A 25,308-nucleotide genomic window follows, 5' to 3' on the forward strand; every position below is an offset into this window, starting at 1 on the left:
TAGAATGTATAAATTCAAAAAAGACAAAGTTCAGTTTGGATAGATTACAACCTTTATGGGAGTCTTGTACATCTCACAAGCTCCTGACCATACCTTCAAAATATGTCTCCATCCTTCTTCATTGAATATATTTTGTTTAAAATGAATTTGGCAAATTTCTTTAGCTTCCTGAATCTTACTCTCTGTTATCACTGGTCCAACTAGCCACCTCTTCAGGATATACTGTAACCCAAAGAACACAGTGTATGGAAATTTTCCTCCTCGGCTCTCAAAATAAGAGTACACTGTTGTGGTTCCTGGTGGATATTGTAGATGATGTGTTACCTGTATAAAGAGAAAAAAGTAAACAATCTATAAGCAATTGCAAGGTAATATTTTGTTATAAATATATGTTACTGCTCATTAACAATTATATAAAAAGTCAGTTTTAAAACAACCAGCACTTAGATATTCCAGAAATGTGTTATTAACAGACAAATAATGAAACTATTTTACCATATGTATAACCTGCATACAGGCAACAAGGGGCCATCTGGTCTTTCATTCATGACTACCTTACACTCTTGACAAAAAACAACTAAACTCACCCTATTATTAGATTGTTTTAAAATGTTGGTCTCCATTACTGCTTATAGCAAGCAGCTCATTCCTTATGCTTACCATTCTGTTTGAAAAATAAAACTGTTTTAGCCTAGATTGTTTATCTCAATCTTCAGCATGTGTCCTCTCATTCTATCATCTTTAGAATACAGAACAAATATACCAGAGGCATTCATCCTACATCCCACAGACATTTTAAATTTCACTAAGATTAAACTTATATCAGAGTTATGGGCATTATAAACTAAGTGAAAATCACCACAGACTTTTTCACACAAATATCCACTTTTTTCAGTTATATCACAGCTGCCAAAGAGTTTTACTTCTTAAATGGAGTGATTGGTTTACAGAATAAACTGGTATTAGCAGTAGTGGAGGCTGGGGCTTTACATGAGTTTAAATGAAAAGTTTATGTTTTCACATTTTCTCAGTGGTGGTTGTGAAAGGACAGCCTTGAAGGACTAAGTGGTTCCTTGTTGTTTGTATGTTACATTAACAAGTCAATACCCTTTCTTTATTACAGAAATCAAAACTGTACACAGTATTTCAAATGAGGCCTAAAGAGTCACTGGTATTCAGATAATTACCCGTTTTGACTTGTAATCAGTATTTCTATAAAAACACTTTAAAATTCTTTTAGCATGGCTACAAGTAACATTACAGTGCCTCAGCAACTTGACTAACTTGTATACCACTATGACAGTACTTCTTTTCAGTAGTGCTGTTGAGTGGGTTCCCATCTATATTAAACAAGTTATCCAAATTATGATGACCCAAATCTTGCATTTACAGTAGCTAATAATCACCTGCCAAATATTTGTCCAACTAACGTTACTCTATAGAATCTCCACATTCTAATTTACTAATAACACTTGTAACAACATTATTGTAAATAAGCACTAACTGAGTGGGGTGCATTTCACTACAAACAATTGTCGAGTTTGACTGGAAACCATACACAACTGTTCTCTTACAAACATCCTAAAATCTGACTTATTAACACAGTAATATCAACTAACCTCACAATTCAATCTTAAAGAATTATTTTTACAAATATTATTTATGCTCTAAATCTTTATTTCTATATCCTCTTTGTCATTTCAAACTTTTAATAAGTTTCATATCTTCACACATCTCAAGATCACAATTCATTCTATACACTCTTACCAAATCACTGAGTCAGTCTAAGGTCTTAGAAAGTAAGCATCCTATGAGTGAACATTAACAAGATTATAGTAACAAAAAGTCAGCCACAAGGTTACATTTCCACTCACAGCAGAAAACAAAAGTTTTACTAAGAAATACATCCATATTTAAGCTTATCTTACACTCTACAGCATTCAATTCTACAGAAAATTATTTCAAATCTATAAGGCTCTCTTAACAGTTAAATTTTTGTGTTTTAAGATCATTATTCCATTCTAATAGTAAATTTTTACTGTTTTCTAAGCTTGGTATCTTTCCTCCAGTAAACTAACTTGGAAATTTAACTATACAAGTAATACTCACTTCATTCAAAATATACAAATCTGAAACATAAAAAAACAGGCAGAAAAACTTGCAATGTTTTGAGACAACATGGAACCTATTGGTCCATCTCAGTTTTCCACACTTTAAACTTACTTTTAAAATAAAATTTAAAGCTAGCTCTTATCATTCATATACTTATCAAGTGTTTTCTTAAACTCATTTAAATTTACTGCCTCTACATTTGAAGGCAACCAATTCCAAAAGCCAACCATCCTGTTATAAAAATAAAACTGTCTCAACTGATAGACTCCCACCATGCCAAAATTTATATTTATGTCCCCTAGTTCTACTATTCTCACTGTTAAGTATGAGAAAGGTTAATGTATCAACAATATCAATTCCTTTTACAACCTTAAACATTTCAGTTAGATCCTGCTGATTATTCTTTTCTCAATAAAAAGAAACAATTTGGAATATTTCAGCCTCCCTTCATATAACAACCCCTACATCACACACACAATTATAGTAACCCTCCTCTGAGCCCTTTACAACAATTTGGTGTCTTTTCTAAGGTGAGAAGCCCAAGACTGAACACAGTACTCAAAATGTGGCCTAATCAGTGACCTAAACAATGAAATTATAACCTCTTTAGACTTGTATTCAATATTTCTGTAGATACAACCTAAACTCATATTTACCCTTCAACTAACAACAGAACACTGCTTGGATGGCTTTAGAGATTGATTAACTATTATACAGAGTGTTTGGAAAGTCACTGTGCACTTATATATTTATTAACAGACATGTTTCAATATAGAATACAAGAGGTAAATATGAATGATAATTATAAACAATGTTGTAAGTAACCCCGTTGACATCAATACAGACTTGGATCCTTCTTATTTTGTTTCTAAACACCACTATCAATTGCTGGCTTGAAATAGACTGAATAAAATATGATTACAAAACTGCACAGTGACTTTCTGAACAGCTTGTACTAAGATCCCTTTCTTTCATGACATTGTTATGGTTATTCCCATCAAAATTATAATTCAAATTATGATAACCCACATGAATTATTTTTCATTTATTATAATAAAAACCCATCTACCATTTATTCACTCAACTCATGTGATATAACTTGTATATCAGCAGCATATTCTTCACAGCCAGCAACACTCAAGATCTTGATATTATCAGCAAATTTAAATAATTTATTGACCATTCCTTCATTTATGTAATTGATGTAAAGTAAAAAGTGCAGTGGTACTAAGACTGAGCCCTGAGGTACCCCACTTGTGACATTAATCCAGTTTGACTGAACTTCACTTGTAACAACCTTTTGTTTTCTTCCATTTAGACACTTTTCTATTCAACTTCCTAACTTATACCCCACACCTGTAGAGATAATTTTCTTTACAAGTCTTTTATGTGGCACCTTGTCAAATGCTTTCTGAAAATCCATCAATCTACACTCTTACCTTTAACCACATAACCAGTAACCTTTTAAAAAATATATCAAAGTATTTGTAAGGTAGTATTTTCCCTTAGTGAAACCATGTTAACTATCCAATGAAATTCTAAACTCTGATAAATAGCTTTGAAAAGCTTCTTCTAAAAGAAGTTAAAAAACTTTTCCCACAATTAGTGTAATACTAATGGGTCTATAATTACTGGGGCAAGTTTTGTCACCTCCCTCAAAAAAGGAGTTACCTCAGCTAAGTCCCAGTCATCTAGTACCTGCTCACTATTCAATGACTGAAAAAAATAACAACTTGCTTACATATCCAATATTTCACTACCTTCAAAACCCTCAGGAAAATATTATCTGACCCATAAACCTTATCATTTTTTAAACTTCCCAAGTTTTTTCTTAACCACCTCAGAATTAATGTTGTCATCTTGTTTGATCTCATTTCCATTTAATCCATGTAAAAAGTATTCAAGTTAAACTTAATTTCATAAAAAAAATTATAAAATCCTGGCTTGGCCAAAGATCAAGCATGTTCATACTGTTTATTTTCTTTATCACCAAAGAAAAAAAAAAAAAAGAGTCAATGACATATATGCCTAATCCATTCTTTAATTGTATCCGTTTCTCCTATTCATGACTAATCAGCTCAATTTGGATCAGTGAACCAAAACCAATGAAATACCATTAATAAACTGGCATTAGATCTCTAACAAAACGGGTTCAAAATTCTACAAATTCATTATCTGATCCATCCACCTAATCTCTAATCAATAACGTTAGTAATACTAATAAACATTGATCGAGTTACCTATATAGGTAATAATTAGCTTTGTAAATAATGTAATCAGTTTAATAGACTGGTTTAACTAGAAGTGTACGATATGACTAAACAAAAAGTATTTAATAGTTCAGCTTACGTTATACTTGCATTTAAACCTTAATGCAGATATAATCCTAGGATTATATTATATAAAATAAATAAATAAAAAAGTTACACTAACTTTATTTAAAAAATAAAAGAAAGAAATACTACTTTAGTTACAATACAAAAAATACATTAGCTGTTTACTTCATCATTTTTCATGCACTATCACTAGTAATATCAGTAATCGAATAAATAATATATATATATAACAAATTCTTAAAGCATTCATAGGGTATATAAAAAAATTAATATTTTTTTTACGAAAATAATGCAGCTTGTAAAATTGGAGTGAATATAGAAATCATCAAATTGTAAATCATATACAATGAAAATAATTTATATAAGATGAATTCATAATATTTTATTATCCACAACAGTTGCATAACACAAAATTAAAAAGTAATAATACAACTATATATCACCTTGTAGGAATCTGTAGCAAGAATCACGTTTTCCACCGGGTATTCACCAGCCATTATTATAGTTGACCGATTGGTTACAGTAACATCTGACGTCAAATAGTAATAGCGTCTTCTAGAGCATAAAATATAAAATAATTAAGTAAGTTTTGTAAGACAAATAAAGAAATTTTATTAAATAATCGAAAATTTTCATTGAAGAGTGACAGTTCTGGTGCATGTTCTAAACGTACATAATGTTTAAATAATAATAAAATTGAAGAAACCTTCACATATTTTCCACATAGATCTTATATTCTTAAAGCCTAACGCAAGGCTGAGAAAGGTATTGTCCGATTAAGACATTGTAGTATGTTTTTGAAATAACTACTTTCAGATTTATACCGACATTTTTGCGTGAGGACTTAGATACTGTATGTTATATAGGTAAGCGCAAAGGTATAATAAATATCATACATTTCCTATGTTGACCAAACCTCATAGGACATGATTGGGTTTACGGTCGAAAACATCGTTAACAGCGAGGTTTCTCAACTAATGGAACGTTGCATTCTTGTCTTTTTTCATGTAACATTTAGAAAATTTAGTAAGGCAAAACAACCTCATTAAACAGACGTTTTACAGGCACTGATAATTAATGTAAGGCCCATTATTCCATAACACTATTTTGAGCTTTCAGTTGATAAAAGCAGCTCGTTACATGAATCATTGGACAGTTGTTTCTTTCTTCTTTTTTGTTTATGTAACTGTACATCAGCCAATATTAAATTGAACACAATTAATAGCTATGTTTTTAAAAATATGTTTGTATTTTATTATAGTACACAAAGCATTATTAACTATCTAAAAATCTTCTGCATGTTAAGAAACCAGTGATCATAGAATATTTCTTTACTTACTCTAAAATAATATATACATATCATACTATGTTTTAAGTGGTCTATTTTAATTAAAATAAACTTCAATACGATATCAAAAGTGCTGGTATTCTTAAACTCTTCTTATTTTTTCATATTATTTAATAACTAATCGTAAACACGAATAATGTGATTCAGATTCAACGTTTGTATATACGGGTGTAATTTTTTCTGCTGACTGGACATTAAGAAATAAATGCTAGTAGTGTACCATATTGTATTCATTAAAACGTTTCAAAGTGAAAATATTACTATCTTATATAAGGCTCTCGTCAATCTTCAATTATACCACATTATTTTAACAATTCTAACCTTGTCATAAAAAACAAAACAAAAAATTGTGTTATCACCATGACATAAAAATAAAAAACGATTCCCATATTGAGCCATCTAAAATTGATCTGACCAACAATATTTTCATTTTATTCTCACTGAAAAACAAAAGGATGGATAGCATGATTTACTTATGCAAATTAGTTAGGGATTTGAAAAAACTGTCTGAGATGAATCTGTATAACTTCCGAACATTACGGGTTTGTATAAGAATGCCAAAGATAATAAACACACACACGTGTATATGTGTGTTTTCAATTGTTATTTTTTGTAATAAAGTTAGCTAGAGAAATCTTTAACTCTGTCGGTGTTTGGGTAAGAAAAGTTCATACTCTGGAGGGTCAGGTTCTCTATGACCTCTTCCTCCTACCCGTACTTATGTTCTTGACGGATTGGTATTTATAACTGTAGAACTGAATATTATTTTGATCCTTTTCAGGGAAATGTCCATGTATTGTGGCTCATATATAGTGATGATTTTATTCTATCAGCAGAATGTCAAGTTTCTTGGTGGCATTTTTTATTGTTTAAATAATATATAATAATAAATATATTATTTATTATTATTATTATTGGGGCCTGGCATGGCCTAGCGCGTAAGGCGTGCGACTCGTAATCGGAGGGTCGCGGGTTCGCGCCAAACATGCTCGCCCTCCCAGCCGTGGGGGCGTTATAATGTGACGGTCAATCCCACTATTCGTTGGTAAAAGAGTAGCCCAAGAGTTGGCGGTGGGTGGTGATGACTAACTGCCTTCCCTCTAGTCTTACACTGCTAAATTAGGGACGGATAGCACAGATAGCCCTCGAGTAGCTTTGTGCGAAATTCCAAAACAAACAAACAAACAAATTATTATTATTCAAAATATATATATATTTTTCTTTTTTATTTATATTTTTATATTTACAATATAAGTTAACTGGGGAGAAATATTTAGGACTAGCTTCATCATGTATGAGGTACCTGTCTAGTTCGCATAGTAATTCGTTTTTCATCCAATTCTTATTAAAGTACATTATTGTACTATGTAGGAGTCTATCTGGTATGGTTGGTATGTTCGAGTATTTGTGAATGAACTGAGATGATATAGTTCTTGGAACTCTGTATGCAGTTGTGAGGAGTGTGTTTTGGATTGTTTGTAGTTTGGTTTTAATAATTTTATTGCTTACTGTTATCCATGCTGGAGCTGCATAATCTATTACAGGTATAATATATGTTTTATAGATTTTTAGTATGTCATCTGTAGATGCTCCACTGTTTTTACCAGTTAGACTCCTAGCATAGTTAGTTCTTCGCCACACTTTATTTTTAATTTCGTTCACATGATTGATCCAAGTTAGTTTTGAATCATAGGTCAGACCTAAAAATTTTGCTGATGGGGCAATCTGAAGTAGTGTGCCATTCATATATAATTCTGGCTGTTGTTTTTTGTGTTTTGACAAGTTCGTATACGAGTTGTGTTTTTGATGTGTTTATTTTTATTCTATATTTTTGACAATATTCACTTATTCTATTTAGTTGTGGTTGTATGTTAGAGGCTGCTATTGTGGATGTTGCGGCACTTTTCCAGACTGCAACATCATCTGCGAACTGTGAAGAGAATCCATGATTTGGATCCTTCAGTGGCATATTGTTTACATACATGTTGAAGAGTATACAGCTAACCACCCTTCCCTGAGGGACACCAGCTTCAGGAGTAAAGTATTCAGAAAATGTTCCTTCAACATTTACCCTACAATTTCTACTTTCCAAAAAGTTAGATAGCCAGCGAATAATTCCTCGCGGTAGTTCCATTTCATTCATTCGGAACCTTAGTCCATCGTGCCATACAGTGTCGAATGCTTTCTCGATATCAAGGAAGCAAGCGATAGTACATTCTTTTTCATTGAAGCTATCTATTATGGTTTCGGTTAATCTGATTAGGTGGTCTGTCGTTTGTCTAAATTTCATGAAACCATTTTGTTCTTTTGGTAAGTTTGATGTTATCTTGAAGAATGTGGAGAGTCTATTAATGATTATTCTTTCAAGAATCTTGCCTACACAGCTGCTCAGGCTGATTGGTCGGTGGCTATTAGGTTTATTTGCTGGCTTTCCTTCCTTATGGAACATTAATATATTTGCAAACTTCCAAGAAACTGGGATGAATTCTGAGGATAGAGATAAGTTAAAAAGTGAATTTAGGTGGTCAAACAATTTCGGAGTGCCCTTTTTTTAGAAGGATAGCTTGTATTTCATCTTCACCTGGTGCTTTGTTTTTTTGTGTTTTTTATTGCTTCGAGTAGTTCTTGAAGGGATATTTCATTTGTTAGTAACGTGCTTGTATAATCTGTGTTGGAACTTGTAATTGTATCAGTTATGTTTATTGGAAAAATTGGTTCAAATTGATTTATATGCAAAAACCGCTCGTTTGGGTTGAGAAAATATTTTACATAGAAGAGCGAACAACGTTTCGACCTTCTTCGGTCATCGTCCGAAGACTTCATTATTGACCTATGATTCAATATATGTAAAATACTTTCTCAACCCAAACGAGCCGTTTTGCATATAAATTTCTCAACAAGTGGGTTTCTCGACATCACTGGTTCAAATTGATGTTTATTGTTTAATATGTGGTTAGTGACTTTATTGTAGAAATATGTATCCATATCTGGTGTGAGTTTTAAAAGTGTTTTGAAGTTGAAATTTGAAAGCTTCGGCTATTTCTTTATTTGTGTGTGTATTATTATGTTCAAGTGAAGGATATTTCTTTGTGTCTGTATTTTCATTTGTGAGTCTTTTGAGATGTGACCAGAATTTTTTCGGGTCAGTTTTATCATTTAGTTTTGAGCAGTAATTGTCCCATTTATTTTGTTTTTGTTGTTTTCTTTGAGTTCTGATGTGATTTCTAATGCTGTTTATTTGCGTTTTGGTTTCTATGTCTCTTGTTATCATGTACTGTCTTCTTAATTGTCTTCGTTTTTTGATTAGATTGATTATTTCTGTTATGGGTTTCCATGTGTTGTTTGTTGTTTTATGGTGTTGTTTTGGTAATGTTAACTTGGCTGCTTTCTGAAGGCACTCCGTAATTGTTTGACGGTAGTTATCCATTTCAATATGGGTTTTAACTTATTTTATAACTTTATTAGGTAATAGGTTGTCTAATTCCTGTTTCTAATTTTGCCAACCTGCTTTTCTGTGATTAAATGTTTCTTTCCTAAATGTTATATTTTTATGAGGGGCGAGATCAAAGACACAATATATTGGAAGGTGATTACTGTCAACATCTTTTCCCACTTGAAATGTTATTATTTTTTGGCTCAGATTATTTGTACACATGCACAGGTCTAGTATGTCACTGAAGTTAATGGCATACGCTGTATGTGTAGGGGTGGTATCATTTAATAAAACTATATTGTTATCATCTATGAATTGTGATAGACTTCTACCATTGTAGTTTGAGCTCCGGTATCTAAAGGTAACATTTTTACCATTTAAGTCACCCATAACTATGGAGTTTTGGTTGTGGGAAAAGGTGTTGCTGAGTAATGCTATATCTAGTTGTTTATTAGGTGAGCAGTAAATTCCTGCTACAGTTACTTTTGTTTTATTTCTTTGCAGGATATCAACAGTAACATGTTCGTTGTTACTGCTCAATTTAATTTCTATTACTGATAGCTCCATTTTGTAGAGCAGCATAATGCCTCTGTTTTCCTCAATTTTATTTATTCTGTCTTTCCTTATTGTTGAATAATTTGGTATTTTAAATCTATTGTTATTGTATATCAGAGTTTCGCTTACTATTATAATGTGGGGGTTAGTTTCTTGCATTAGATCTTCGATCTCATGTTTCTTGGAAGCTATTGCACCTTGGATGTTGATATATATTACTGTGAACATTATGCTGTGAGCATGTAACCAGTAAGTGTTAATATTATGTAGGGTATGTCGGGTGTGATGTGTTTTTGGAGATATTAATCAGTAATTCGAGGCAGTTGTTTGTTTGGTTCGGGTTTGTGTATTTTGTTACAAATTCTGTAAATACGTTTTTGATTATGGTTGTGAAAAGGCTTGTTTTATCTGGTGTGCTAATATTCGTTTCTTGGAAGGCGGTGCTGTTTTCTTGTGGCTTTTGTGTTTGTGTTAAGGTTACCTTATCCTGAGTAATAATGTTCTGTTCTTGCTGTTTGTGGGGTTCTTTTCCTTTTAACATTTCTGCATATGTGGTTTTAGTTGTTTTATTAAATTCTGTTGATATGTCTGTTTTGGTTGTCTGTTTGTATTTGGTTGATTCTGTTCTGTTGATGGTGTTCTTATCTGATAAATACGTTGTTTTATTTGTTTGTATTTATCACATCCTTTATAATTGGCTGTGTGGGTTTGACCACAGTTACAACATTTGGGTGTTTCTTCATCTTTTTCACACTGGATGATATGGTGTTCCCCGCCACAGCCGCAGCACCTCGGTGTTGCTAAGCAGGCTGCAGAAACACGTCCATATCTTTGGCGGTTGTAACATTGTGTTACTACAATTGCCGGAGTGTTTAGCTTTTCTACTTGGTATTTTTGATACCAAAGCGTTATTCCATTATTTATTGGTTTTAGAATATTGTAACTATCTTCTATGTCTATTCGTAGAAGATTAGTGGGTGCCTGTGTTTTCTTTAAGATTATACGCTGTATATTAGTATGTGGAATGCCTTGTTCGTCTAATGCTTGTATAATTGATTCAAGGTTAATGGTTTGGTGAACCCTCTTACTACAATGGCTTTAGGGTGCGGCTTACTTCCTGGCAGGTGGGTTTTAATTTTGTTTGTTTGTTTTTAAAATTCGCGCAAAGCTACACGAGGGCTATCTGCGCTAGCCGTTGCTAATTTAGTAGTTGTAGAAGAGCGAACAACGTCAGGTTCGTGAACTGACGATGACCGAAAAGGTCACGTTGTTCGCCCTATGTAAAATACTCAACCCAAACCAACTCTCTCAACAAGTGGCTCGACATCACCGTTGCTAATTTAGTAGTGTAAGACTAGAGGGAAGGCAGCTAGTCATCACCACCCACTACCAACTCTTGGGCTACTCTTTTATCAACAAATAGTGAGATTGACCGTCACATTATACGCCTGAAAAGGCGAGCATGTTTCGTGCGACGGGGATTCGAACCCGCGACCCTCAGATTACGAGTCAAACGCTTTAACCACCTGGTCTAATTAAGAAAGAGACGTACCATTGAATGTCCTTTTCATTAAAATAAAACAAAACACCAAATAAAACACATTATTTTGTTAGGTTATATAGTAAATAATAAAATCGTTAGATAAACAATACAATTTTTATTATTATTATTAAAGCACCAAAAAAGTGTCACGTTAGACATATTTGAAATTTCCTTCTTCTAAAAACACTCATTTGTTTAAAAAAAAGGTGATAACAGCAACAAATATCCCGTTAATTGAGTTAATCAAGTATTTATCGAAACCCCAATCAGTTTACTCTACAACAGTGAAAAATATAAAATATAGGTTACAATTTATATGCTACGATAATGTGTCAGCTTGTCAGCTTAATGCTTATTTAACAACAATAAAAATATTTCAAAAACATTGAGGTAAGTATATAAAAGTTCCACAACATTTCGAGAAGGGAAACTAATTCTTTGATGTGTGCATTCAGAAAGAGCGTGAGACGCTATCCTACCTTCCAGACAAATTTAGCTCTCAGGGTTTCTTCACATCTCTGTGTGTGATGAATTTTAAAATGAAAACCTGTAATATTTCGATGTTTGTTTGTCTGTTGGTGTTAAGCGAAAAACTAAACAAGGGTCTCCAAGTTTCAGTATTATCTTCAAACCTACCGTTGAGTGATAGATGGACTAAGCTTTCGAAACCTGAGTTTTAACGTCGAAAGACTGCAGACTCAGCGCTGAGACACTGAAGGTCTCTTTCGGATGGAAAGAATATTTAATTAAATCCACAAACTACTAAAATTCTATTTTCAACAGTTAAAAACTCATGCAAAGGATTCCTAGACCATAGTCTCAGGCATTGATCTATCATTGACGAAAGGTTGTTTTTGTTAAACGCATGCTACACAATGGGCAATCTGTTCTTTGCCCACTGCAATGAATCGAATCCCAAATTTTGTCATTTTAAGTCAATAAAATTATTGTCTCACTGAGAACTTCGATGACATGCGAAGTTGATCAACACTGCATATGTTAGTAACTCATAATATTAATTCTTGTTTTGATTTTTGCTTAACGTTAGATTGCATGTTTGTTACAACGCAAGAAAATAAACATCGATTCTATATACTCGTTCTCATTGGAAGGATTAGAAAGAAAATACAAAATTATAGTTACGTTTTGGTACGAAATTTTCAATCCATATTTCAAAACAACGGTTTTGCGGATTTAACTGCTATATTATTTGTGTATCTGGTTTTATTCTGGCTCATCTCGATCAGACCTTTGATATCTTACCTTATGTTTTAATGACAACATACCTGCTGCCCGCTTCTCGCATATTTTGATATGATTTTTTAAAATTTATCACATGTTAAGCTAATTTCTTTAGGAAACATGCCATCATATTTTGATAGTCGAATAATAACGAATTCTGGTTCGTTTCAGCTTAGACTGATTAATGATAATATTTGTTTGTTTGTTAGTTTTTGAATTTTTCGCATGAGTGTGTGTGTTGTCTTATAGCAAAGCCACAATAAGCTATCTGCTCTGTCCACCGAGGGAATCGAGCCCCTCATTTTAGCGTTGTAAGTCCGAATACTTTATCTATATAAATATAATAGTACTGTCTATTGTATGTCCATGTAAATAGTAATCTATATAAATACAATAGTACTTTCTGTTGTCTGTCCATGTAGCTACTTTGCACGGTGTGGATGAATGTTTACCAAAATTAGTATGGAGGTTCATTATGTTTATGGAGGGGAGTACATACAAATTATCAGTTTTGCAGTTTTTAAAGACTTTTTTATTACAATTAAATACAAGTGAAGCAATTTCTCATGCCTAAGATAACCCTTCATTAATAATGACTTTACATAATCTCCGTCCAGGGGACAGGTTTGTTTGTTTGTTTTTGAATTTCGCGCAAAGCTACACGAGGTCTATCTGCGATAGCCGTCCCTAATTTAGCAGTGTAAGACAAGAGGGAAGGCAGCTAGTTATCACCACCCACCGCCAACTGTTGGGCTACTCTTTTACCAACGAGTAGTGGGATTGACCGTCATATTATAACGCCCCCACGGCTGAAAGGGCGAGCATATTTGGTGCGACTGGGATTCGAATCCGCGACCCTTAGATTATGAGTGGAACGCCTTAACCCACCTGGCCACACCGGGCCCCAAGGGACAGGTATTCGAGCTAGTTATGAATAAAGTACTTAATGTGCGTGTGCTTGTAATTAAGTTTAAAGTTACACAATGAGCTATCTAATGTGTGATCTACCCACTTTTGGTATCATTATCTGGTTTCTAGCATTTCAAGTCCGAATACATACCACTGTGCCACTGGGGGTCAATGTACGCAATGATTATTGTCAGGTATATTCGTTCTGTTCTCTCCATAACAGACTTACAAATTATAAACATGTTTATGTGATACCAATATTATGGTATAAACAGTGCTGACTCCAAGATTTTGAAAGTGGGAAGGTTGGCAAACAGAGGGGCTTGTGGGGCTAAACCTTTCCTTCTTTTTAACGGATCGGTGGAAGGAAAATTAAAGTTAAAAAGCTCGAAGAAGTTATTTTTTGTTACGAAATTTTTTCGCTGATATTTTAGTAAAGGCAGACAGCACATAAGACTGCAAAGTCTTGGTATAAAAGAGACTAAAGTCAAATTTATTTAATATCATTTTGTGTTGACTCATTTTCCCACGAGATATTATAATCATTTGCATAAACGTGCTTTCTGCACGATCGTTCCTGATATATAACTAACTGCAAAACTACTTCAAACAGCCAACAAATTCGTCTTTCGAGAAGAAGTCTACCCACCACAAAATGTGTTTGTTTGCTATATAACACAAAGCTATATAACGAACAGGTGTGCTCTGGCCTTGAGAGCATTGTAAGCTGCGAAGCTTTCCGATGAACCACTAGGGGCAACTACAATAAAACTCAATTATCAAAGTTGCAGAACCTTTACCTATTCAACAATGTTATTAAAATGGAAGGTTGAGCAACGCGATACATTCAGTAGATTAGTCTAAGAAAGGCATTTAACTAGTTATGTATTCAAGACATGTCTTTGTCACTATTGTGTGTTATTATTTAATTTATTAGCTAATACCGTTTTTATTCGTTTATAAGACGATTCGCTTATAAGACGGGTCCCAACTTCACCTGAGAGATTGTCGATATTCTGTTTAGACTCGTTTATAAGACGAAGGAAGGAAAGCAGGTAACGAGAGAAAAGTGAAAAAAATGGAAATTAATAGAAACCTAATTTTGGGTTTCGTTTACGATATTTCGATTTCAGATTAGAAGGAGAAAAATAGAAGAGATAGAAAAGTGAAAATAAATGAATAAATCCAAACTCGGTGTTCAAGCGTTTAATGGAATTTCATCAACTATTTTATTTACTGTATGATAAATATTCATATTTAAAACACATAACAAAGAACAATCTAACGCACAAAACTTATCACAACATATTTCAGTATCAAAGTACGTTTATGCTAACTTTTAAACCACATTTCTTCAAAGTATTAAAAGAGTTTACGCAAACTGCACTTTAATAGAACACAGCAAATCAGTATGCAAGTTATGAAATTCAAAAGCCTTCAAATTATTCGTTGTCGCTATCTCCAAACAGTTCATAAAACTGCTCCTCGGACAATCCATCATCGTAGAGGTCACATTCCTCCGTGTTCTCCACAATCACAGATCTAATAATAACAAGATAGCAAACTTCCCTATTTTCACTGTCTGAAATATCTGCACAGTTCTGAGTGAACTAAATTTATTTTCTATGTCTGTAGACCTCGCCTATAAGACGCCCCCCCCCAATTTGAGCCCGAAATCTCGAGGAAAAATCCCCGTCTTATAAGCGAGTAAACACGGTAGGACGTTGCTATTTTTTGCGTAACCAATGGTAGTAATGTAACTTGTATACCACAGCTATTGAAATACTGGAATATATGGTACAAACAAAAAGGAATTTCTTGTAACCTGTAACTTGTATTTCGTATAATAATCACTCGTCTAATGACATTCCAAAAAATGTTGATTGTACTTGTTTGGCTAAATGATTTTAATGAAGCTGAAAGCTCTCCGGTGGTTCAGTGAAAAGCTTGAGGACTTAAAATACTAAAATTAGAGACTCGATACATTCGGTGGACATTGCGCATTGAGCAGCTTTATGCATAAACAAATCAAAATTATAGATACCATTGGATTAGTGTAGACTGTATATCACTATTTATTCCAGTTTAGCTCAGGTTTCAGTTGGCTAATGATACAGGAAGGGTTTCGTTATTTTTAATACTATACCAACTCTTTCACAAGGGTTACCTGGACATAACCAGCCCTCATTCTGAACTGAAAAGGACAGCTAGTCAGCAGCACCCACCACTAGAAGTCGTGGTCTATGCTTGTTTGACCAAATAGCGAGATTTGAACAGCCTCAGCCATACGTACAGAAACGGAACCCAAATCATCGACTTTAGATTCACAGTCCCAAAACACTAACTACTGAACCACACCTCGTGCATAAAAAACGTAATGTAAGTTATTCAGCCGTAGAAAGGTTTGATTTGAATTTCGCGCAAAGCTACAAAGCTTTTAATCTGAGAATCGCGGGTTCGAATCCCCATCATACCAAACATGGTTGCCTTTACAGCCGTAGGGGCGTTATAATACGACGGTTAATCCCACTATTCGTTGGTAAAAGAGTAGCCCAAGAATTGGCGGTGGGTGGTGATGACTAGTTGCCTTCCCTCTTGTCTTACACTGCTAAATTAGGGACTGCTAGCACAGATAGCTCTCGTGTAGCTTTTCTTGAAATTCAAAAAGCAAACAATAAAATGCTACACGTGGTATGTGAACGGATACGACTTTGAGTCCCCCGCTCGTACAGCGGTAAGTCTACGGATTTACAACGCTAAAATCAGGGGTTCGATTCCCCTCGGTGGACTCACCAAATAGCCTGATGTGGCTTTGCTATGAGAAAACACACACACGACTTTGAAAGATGTTGCTCTACTGCAGGGAAGAAGACCTTCCCAGATCCCAACATCTGACCTTCCCAGATCCCAACAAAAGCCGATTTAGATTATCATCATGGCCGGTCCCTATGATGTCTAACGTGTTTTTCGCATTGAGAATAACCAAGGCTAGCAAAAATATTATTAATTTTCCTGTTCAAGCAAAAACAGAATACACAGAGGCTAATAGGCTATAAAAATAACTAAATTTCTGATTCAAGTGTGAAACTTCACATCAATTATTGGTGTGGGATCAGGCGTGAAACTCCACACAATTAGCTTGATTCATGTGTGAAACTTCACAACATTAGTCTGAGATCACGTGTGAAACTCCACACTATCAGTCTTATTCACATTCACATGTGAAACTTTAAACCACTAGTTTGAAATCAGGTGTGAAATTTCAAACTATTAGTCTGAGATCAGGTGTGACAGATTGGTGTATTTAATTTTTGTTCTGCTTCTGCTTTTATGTAATAACACATAAGATACCGGATTATCTTTTTCACATTGCATTATAATTGTTTCAACTACATGACAAAGAGATTACCTTTTAGAGGAGAGAGTCGTCTGTTTTATTAATGTGTTCTCACGTGTTACTTTTGATTTTTAAATGTTACAACTTGACAGTGAATGAAAGTAATGGCTTACAATTCTGCATTTTCTAGCTCCGAAGTATTAAATACTGTTACTATAGAAGCTGCATTGTATGTATAATGTTTAAAATACTTGTTTGCAAAAAAAAAAAAATTATATCCTTATTCGTAATTAATGTTTTGTCCTTGAGACGTTTGACAAAGTCATTATGACCCACATTTCAAAATAGTAAACAGTATATCCTTATTCAAGTAATGTTTCCTATATGTGTGTGTTGTATAGTTTTCCTTGTAAGCTGGATGTGGAAAGGTTGTGAACTTATGCTAACCCTTTAGCTTAATAAAGGCTGCATACAAACGATCGTCAATTAAGACTCATACTTGGCTCTGTTTCTGTGTCATTCTTTCCCAGAACGAACCATACTTATTTCGCGTAGGGTACAGGTACTTAAGTTAGTATGCATTGCAGATTTATATCCCTTGAATACTATTGTCCTGGTCAGAAACTGTTTCCAATATGCTCTCAGATACTTTTTATGCGTGTGTGTGTAAGTAACGAACATAGAAGCCAGCTAGTTAACACTTACATTGATACTCAACATAATAAGAAATAATAATTTCTTTTACCTTGTTCACTATTGTTGAAGTCTCTGCTGTTTTATTCAAATTTATTCAAAATTATAACGTTCCTAGAACATACTGTATTGTGAATATATGTAACTGTCTGATGAAAATGATTGTGTTAAAATTCAGGCCTAACTTCCCTTTGCCTTTCGTTTCCACACTTAAGGTTAAAATTTTAATAAATTTATTTCGTTTACAATAAATTAAGCATAATTATTTATTTATTATTTTGGAATGTAAACTTACTACAAAAGTACAGGCTCGTTTAGCAAAATCTATAAATTTCTTTCATAGCATCCATTATGAATTTAAAACCTACTTGTAATATAATGAAATGTTAGTACAGTAAGGCTAAATTTAATCAAAGAAATCAATGGACCTAAATTTTGTGATAAAAATCACGTACTCTGCAGAAGGTTTTTCCATATTTGTTTTTATTTCCAATGGACAAATTAACAAGAATGTGAAAGACAAAAAAAAACAAAACATTCGTAGTTTACGTGACTTTTATATAAAACTTTAGGCAAATTGATTTCTAACGCTTCTCCACCTTTCGTTGATTAAACCGTAACATTTAAAACATTATACTAGACATTGAAATAACATTTCAGAGGATGATTTACTTTTTATTACCCTGACCAAACCAGGATCTCGTATTATCGAAGATTTTTTTTGGTAGTTAATTGTAGGGCGTGTGTTTCCTCATAGCAAAGCCACATCTGCCTATCTGATGAGCCCAGCGAGGGGAATCGAACCCCTGACTTTAGCATTGTAAATCCTTAGACACATCGCTGCACTAGCGGGTGTCTAATTGTAGGGGACCAAAGTTATGTCTTACACAACGATTTTATACGTTTTTGATTTTGATCCGAAATAAGCAAATTAAGAGGACCATGAAATACCATTTTTGTCAGCTAACGTGATTTTAATCTCAAATTTTAGGTTTATTGTTTTTCTATAATTCGCCAAATTTTAGAGTTTAAACCTTACGAACGTTCTTACTTACAACATTGATGTTCAAGTTGCAACCAACAAAATCTTACCAACAAGAATAAGCAACCTAGCAATAGTCTGCAATACGTTATGTTATGGTGTTGAGAGCTGAAATCTGAGGAATGCTGACAACCAATATATTTTAAGATCTTATCTCTTGCTAGACAGAATTGTTTTTTTCTCTCTTAATTTGCCCATTAAGGGCTTCAAACCATGGGGATAAAAAACAGTATTTCATGTTTCTCTTTTGCCTGGCAGAAGTAATTGATTAGCAGATCTTTTGTTTAATACAAGAGACTGTGAGTTGGACTGGACGATAGATATCTCGGAAAAGAGTTCGGGTTGGAAGTTCTCTTCTCTATGACTTTTGTTTTTTGATCTTGGTAGAAAGTTTTGGTTTAAACTTACTCGGCAGGTGACTAAGAAACCGCCAGAAATGCTCAGAAATGTCTTGTTCTTTTTATGTCGCACGCGAATTTATCTTCTAATTGAGTATCAGTGGGGCTTGACTTAATTGGTAGAATATTCTAGTGTTTTGTTTGTTTTCCTTAGAATTTTAATTTAGAATTTCCCATCAATCAAATATTCTGGTTGTACAAGTCGTAGACCGAAGCTGTTGGTTGAATCAGAATCAATAAGCAAATTTGATTTCCTCTTTAGTTTGAGAAGTTAGAGAAGAGTGACATTAATCAACCAATAGTCAATAGCTTTGAATTAAAGCAAGTTTGATTCAATTTGTCAGATCTGAGTTCAGATTTTGTTGAGCAGGAAATTAGCTGAAGGGGAGACGATTTTTCTTCTTCGTAAATTTTTCATCAGAATTTTAAAGTTTACATTGTGTATTGAATACACTAGCTATCTTGAACCCAAATGGCGGAAAGTATCAGCTTTCTGACTGCTAAGGTACTGGTTGTTGAAACTACATTTATTGCAAAGCTTCCACATCTTACTCTAGATGGTTAAGGCGCTCGACTTGTCACCTGAGAGCCGTGGGTTCGAATCCTTGTCACATCAGACATGCTCGCCCTTTCAGCCGTGGGGACGTTATAATGTGACAGTCAATCCCACTATTTTGGTAAAAATGTAGCCCAAGAGTTGGTGGTGGGTGATGTTGACTAGTTGCCTTCCCTCTAATCTTACACTGCGCAAAATTTAGAAAACAAACAAACAAGATTCAATTTACTTTTCTCCTAATTATTACTATACACATATTTTTAGACTGAAGTAACACAGTGCAAACATAATTAAAGGAAAATATTAGTTGTTAATATTGACTAGACAATCAACACCGGAATTTAAGAAATATTCCATGCAATACATAAATACACGAGTTGGTTTAAGTTTGGGTTCTCGTGTAAATAATTTTTTTGAAAGAAATTGGTGCCGTCAGTTACTGGATCTACTTGAATCTGGTTTCTTGGTCTTGTGTTTATACTATACAGACAAGGTTGTTACATTAATCGTGTTTACACCATACAGACAAGATTGTTACACTAATCGTGTTTACACCATACAGACAAGGTTGTTACACTAATCGTGTTTACACCATACAGACAAGGCTTTTACATTAATCGTGTTTATACCATAGTGACAAGGCTGTTACACTAATCGTGTTTACACCATACAGACAAGGCTGTTACACTAATCGTGTTTACACCATACAGACAAGGTTGTTACACTAATCGTGTTTACACTTCACTTAACGTAGTCTCGAAGCCGCCGCTCAAGGTTTTGTTTCGGATATTTCCAAAACGCTTCACAAAAATTGTCTTGATTTTGATAACGTAAGAGTCGGAATGTATAACATATTTAGTATAGGTCTTAATTCATTGTTTTTATCTTGCCACGATCCCGTGTCTGTTAAGCTGTAATTTCGTGCTTGTTCCAGTAACAATATGGCTTTGTGTACAATTGTCTTTTAAGGGCCTGTAATTCGAATATGTGTGCATTTGCTTAGATGAACTTCGGCGATGTCGTTAAACATGTTTATTTTTGATTGTCACTGTTTCACAGTGTGGATGGTATGCGTGTAGTTCGTCACATTTAATTCCATTTAGACGTCAGTGATCGTCGTGTGAGATCATATGGGTCGACACTATCAGTTAACAGGAGAGAGGTGTTTAGGACTATCTTCATCACGTAACTAGTATCTGTCTAGTTTATTTTCTCTCAATTTTTTTTTTTTAATTTTGCGCAAAGCTACATCAGGGCTATCTGCGCTAGTCGTCCCTAATTTAGCAGTGTAAGACTAGAGGGAAGGCAACTAGTCATCACCACCCACCGCTAAGTGTTGGGCTACTCTTTTACCAACGAATAATAGGATTGATCATTACATGATAGTACTCCCACGGCTGAAAGGGCGAGCATGTTTGGTGCGACCGGGATTCGAAACCGTTTTTTCTCTAATTTTTATCAAAGTAATTTATTGTACTATGTTGGAGTCTATCTGCTATTATTTGAATGTTTGAATATTTGTGCATGAACTTTGACGAGGTAGATCTGGGTACTTTATGTGCTGTCGTGAGAAATGTATTTGTATTTTCCGTACTTTGGTTTTCAATATTTGTTTGCTTACATTAATCCATGCTCAAGTTGCATAATCGATTACGGGTCTTATTTATGTTTTGTATATTTTTAGAATATTGTCAGCTGATGCTCCACTGTTTTTACCAGTTAGACTCCTAGCATAGTTTGATCTTCGTCAGACATTAGTTTTAATATTATTTAGTGGCTTATCCATGTTAGTTTCAATTATAAGTTAATCCTAGAAAGTTTGCGGATGTGGCAGTCTGAAGGAGTGTTCCATTCATATAAACCTCCGGTTGTACTTTTTTGTGTTTCGTTAACTTTGTAAATAGCACAAGTTAGGTTTTTGCTGTGCTTATCTTGATTCGATATTTTTAACAATATTCGTTTATTCTGTTCAATTGTGGTTGTATACTTGTGGCTGCTACTGCTGGTGTTGGGACACATTTCCAGACTGCTACATCGTCGGCAAACTGTGATGAATACCCATGATTAGGATTTTGATGATACACATGATGAAGAGTATAAGGCGAACCACCCCTCCGTGAAAATGCTAGTTTCTGGTGTGAAGAACTTCGAAAAGGTTCCCTCTACGTTCACTCTACATTGTCTGTTTTTCAGAAAGTTCGAGAGCCAGCGAATAATTCCTCGCGGTTGTCCCATTTCATCCATACGGAACGGAGACCACTATGCCATACAGTTTCGAATGCTTTCTTAATGCACGCCCGACTCGATGCATAAAGGTTTTGGTTTGAATTTCGCGCAAAGCTACACGAGGGATATCTGCACTACCCGTCCCTAATTTAGCAGTGAAAGATTAGAGGGAAGGCAGCTGGTCATCATCACCCACCTCCAACTCTTGGGCTACTCTTTTACCAACGAATAGTGGGATTGAACGTCACATTATTACGATGTGACGGGGAATCAAACCTGCGACCCTCAGATTGCGAGTAAAGTGCCCTAACCACCTGGCCATGCCGGGGCCCAGTAGAAGTAACCAACCCCACATGAAGGTTTTTCTTTTTTTTTTGTTTCATTGTGGCGCTTTCTTTTCTGGGAGAATAGAACATATACAACTAATTAATAATGAACAGGAAATTATGATATGCGTTCATAAGCCAAAAATAAATAAATCAAGGATTTTTTGCCACGTTCTAGTTATTTAATTATTTACTTAGACGAAACATTTAAAACATACAAATATAGTCCTAACTTAAGCTATGCGATTGTCGTCGTTCCATTTGCACAGAAAATAGTTGCCAGTTGCTTCAAACAACAAACGAATTACGAAAGAAGCAGAATTGTAATACAGATTATTACAGCACTGTATGTAAAACAAATTATCAGTGTATGCTCACGAAGGTTGTTTTTAATACATAATTCTGTATCCACTCTCTTTGCTTAGCAAATAATATACGCCTATCGTGCGTGCACAAAATTTCTTCATGAAATATTCAAGAAGCGAAACTTGCGTTCAATGTCATAATAAGTACTTACAGGATTTGGGTTCCGCCTTTCTCTGCTAGTAGCCATAGTTACAATGACGCCATAACTCGTGCACGAACAACTTGTCAAGATGTTTGCGGCTGGGATAGTAACGTACTATTTCAATCGATTTAACCGACTTTATAAAACAGTTTCAAGGAAAAGCTCAAACCTAGAACAAAGAGTACAAATGACCAAACTAATCATTCTTCTATTTCTTTTATGGCCTAAAAGTGAAATACGTGAAATACCATAATACAATGCTCTCATCCATTTGGAGGTGCGTTTCTTATTTTACCATCGTTCTTTATTCATTGGAATAGTTTACCGAACTTTCTCTCCCCTTCCCTCCCCTACACCCAACCACATCTCGAGCTAATAAAAATGTGCGACCACCCACTGCAATGAGAATAAAGCCCTACAAACACATGAACAGCAGACCCACGTAAATCAGATGGTTTGTGATTATATTTTCATTTGGTCATCAGATTTAAATTATATTAGTACGTTTAACTATCGGCCAGGTGAGTTAAGGCGTTCGACTCTTAATCTGAGAGTCGCGGGTTAGAATCCCCGTCGCACGAAACATGCTCGCCTTTTCAGCCGTAGGGGCGTTATAATGTGACGGTCAATCCCACTATTCGTTGGTAAAAGAGTAACCCAAGAGTTGGCGGTGGGTGGTGATGACTAGCTGCCTTCCCTCTAGTCTTACACTGCTAAATTAGGGACGGATAGCGCAGATAGCCCTCGTTTAGCTTTGTGCGAACTTTAAAACAAACAATTTCTATACCATAGGTAAACAATGATAGTAAAACGTTTGTTTGTTTTGTTGGGTTACTCTTTAACCAACGAATTTATAACGCTCCCAAGGCTAAAAGGGCGAGCATGTTTGGTGTGACGGGAATTCGAACCAGCGACCCGCAGATTACGAGTCGAGCACCCTAACCACCTGACTATCCAGGGCACCTATGGTATAAAACAACTTATTTGTAATGTATGGGTTTATCTATCTCTGACAAATATTTCCAACTTTCAGGCCTCTGGTTACCATCAAACGTTCAGGGGTTCTGGGTTATATTCTGAAGCCCTCTTATTTTCTTTAGTTTTATATTTTTGGATGATTTAACAGCCTTTTCAGTTTTGTCATTGGCCTGGTTGCCGTGAAACTTTCAGTGGTTCTTGGTAAGTTTGACCAAGATACTGAGAATACGTAGAGATCTAGGTTTGATAACGTATTGGAAGTTGTAACAAAAATATGAAAAATAAAACAGATCTGAACTTACAGAAAATTGCATGCCATTATTCAGTAGATATGCACACAAACGATATCTCATCATTTCCATGTTGCCAACAAAATCAGTTCCGCGTTTGGCACCGCCACCTTCACTAGTTTTTAAAAGTTCTTTTTAAAACGACTTTAGAAAAATTGGAATTTGTCATGATGACACAGCTTCCGGAAAGTTCTGTATCAGAGTGGAAATAATAAACAGAAATCGACATATATCATATTGGGTCTCTATACTCAGAATTTGGTTTGGTTTGTTTAGAATTTCGCGCAAAGCTACTCGAGGGCTATCTGCGCTAGCCGTCCCTAACTTAGCAGTGTAAGACTGGAGGGAAGGCAACTAGTCATCACCACCCACCGCCAACTCTTAGGCTACTCTTTCACCAACGAATAGTGGGGTGACCATCACATTATAACGCCCCCACGGCTGAAAATGCAGGTGTGTTTGGTGTGACGGGGATTCGAACCCGCGACCCTCAGATTACGAGTCGAGTGCCTTAACCACCTGGCCATGCCAGCCCCTGTACTCAGAATATTCTTGCTGTAGTGCATGTCATAGTACAAAGATCTGCTGCACTGCCATGGTGAAAACAGACACATTAAAAATCTCTGAATTTGAATGTGATGTGCATTTTCTGAGTGACTATATTGTGTTGTCGGAATCCTGGGATTAAATTCATATAAACTTACAGAAAAATGTAAGCTGTTATAAAACTTTTATACTTGTAAAGTTATTAATTAATCATTTCCTGTTGAAGAAGAAGAAATTCAGTGTTATCTAAAGAATTATTGTAATAAAATATGTTGAAGACGCACAACAGAGCTTTATTGTAATTAATAAACTACGCAATAATCGATGCATTCCAAAAATACAGAACAAGTAAACACTACATGTGTACCAAAATAATGTACGTTCAGTTTTTCAAGCGGTTCAAGTTTCAAAGTTAAACTATTCTCTTAATTACTGGTTAATATAATATAACGTTATTAACTGAAACTGTATGAAGCCTACAGCCTAACGACACTCAGTGATAACTGAATTTATGTTATCAATTGAGACTGTATGAAGTCTACAGCCTAAAGACAACAGTGATAACTGAATTCATATCATTTAGTTCAATTTACCAATCTCTCATATGACAGGAAAAAAATTGAAGTCGATCATTAATCTTCCACAAAATCTAGTCTACTGCACAACGTTTTAGTCTTTCTATTTTATATTAACATAAAGAGGTGTTTCTGCGTCAGATGAAACCTGAAGAAGTAACCAATACAAACTTATAGCAGAATCATTAAAACAACTGTCGATTTAGCTGGTTTTTGGATTACCCTATTTACACGATTCATAGGAAAATGAACCATCACTGCATTTATGCTTTTTCATATTACACAGTGTACAGGAATATATATAATTAAAAATAATACACTGTAACTCGAGCGCTTACGAAAGGTGGACTTTCTT

The 25,308-nt window shown here is 34.7% G+C and overlaps 1 protein-coding gene across 3 annotated transcripts in view; it reads right to left on the bottom strand.

The window, feature by feature from the left end:
* LOC143237401 (nicotinamide phosphoribosyltransferase-like) overlaps nucleotides 1-4,995 on the bottom strand; it is a 37,068-nt gene extending 32,073 nt beyond the window's left edge. For 2 of the 3 annotated variants that reach the window (XM_076476628.1, XM_076476626.1), the window contains exons 1-2: nucleotides 4,892-4,995; nucleotides 94-324 (exon numbers count right to left, since the gene is read on the bottom strand). In XM_076476628.1, coding sequence (XP_076332743.1) covers nucleotides 94-324; nucleotides 4,892-4,945 — 285 coding nt within the window. In that variant the 5' untranslated portion in view covers nucleotides 4,946-4,995. Of the gene's footprint in view, nucleotides 1-93; nucleotides 325-4,613; nucleotides 4,667-4,891 lie in introns of those variants that run through there. The other variant, XM_076476627.1, reaches the window with a different exon arrangement.
* Nucleotides 4,996-25,308: the final 20,313 nt, after the last annotated feature.

This window comes from Tachypleus tridentatus, chromosome 13, assembly GCF_004210375.1.
Source record: "Tachypleus tridentatus isolate NWPU-2018 chromosome 13, ASM421037v1, whole genome shotgun sequence".
Classification (NCBI taxonomy): Eukaryota; Metazoa; Arthropoda; class Merostomata; order Xiphosura; family Limulidae; genus Tachypleus; species Tachypleus tridentatus.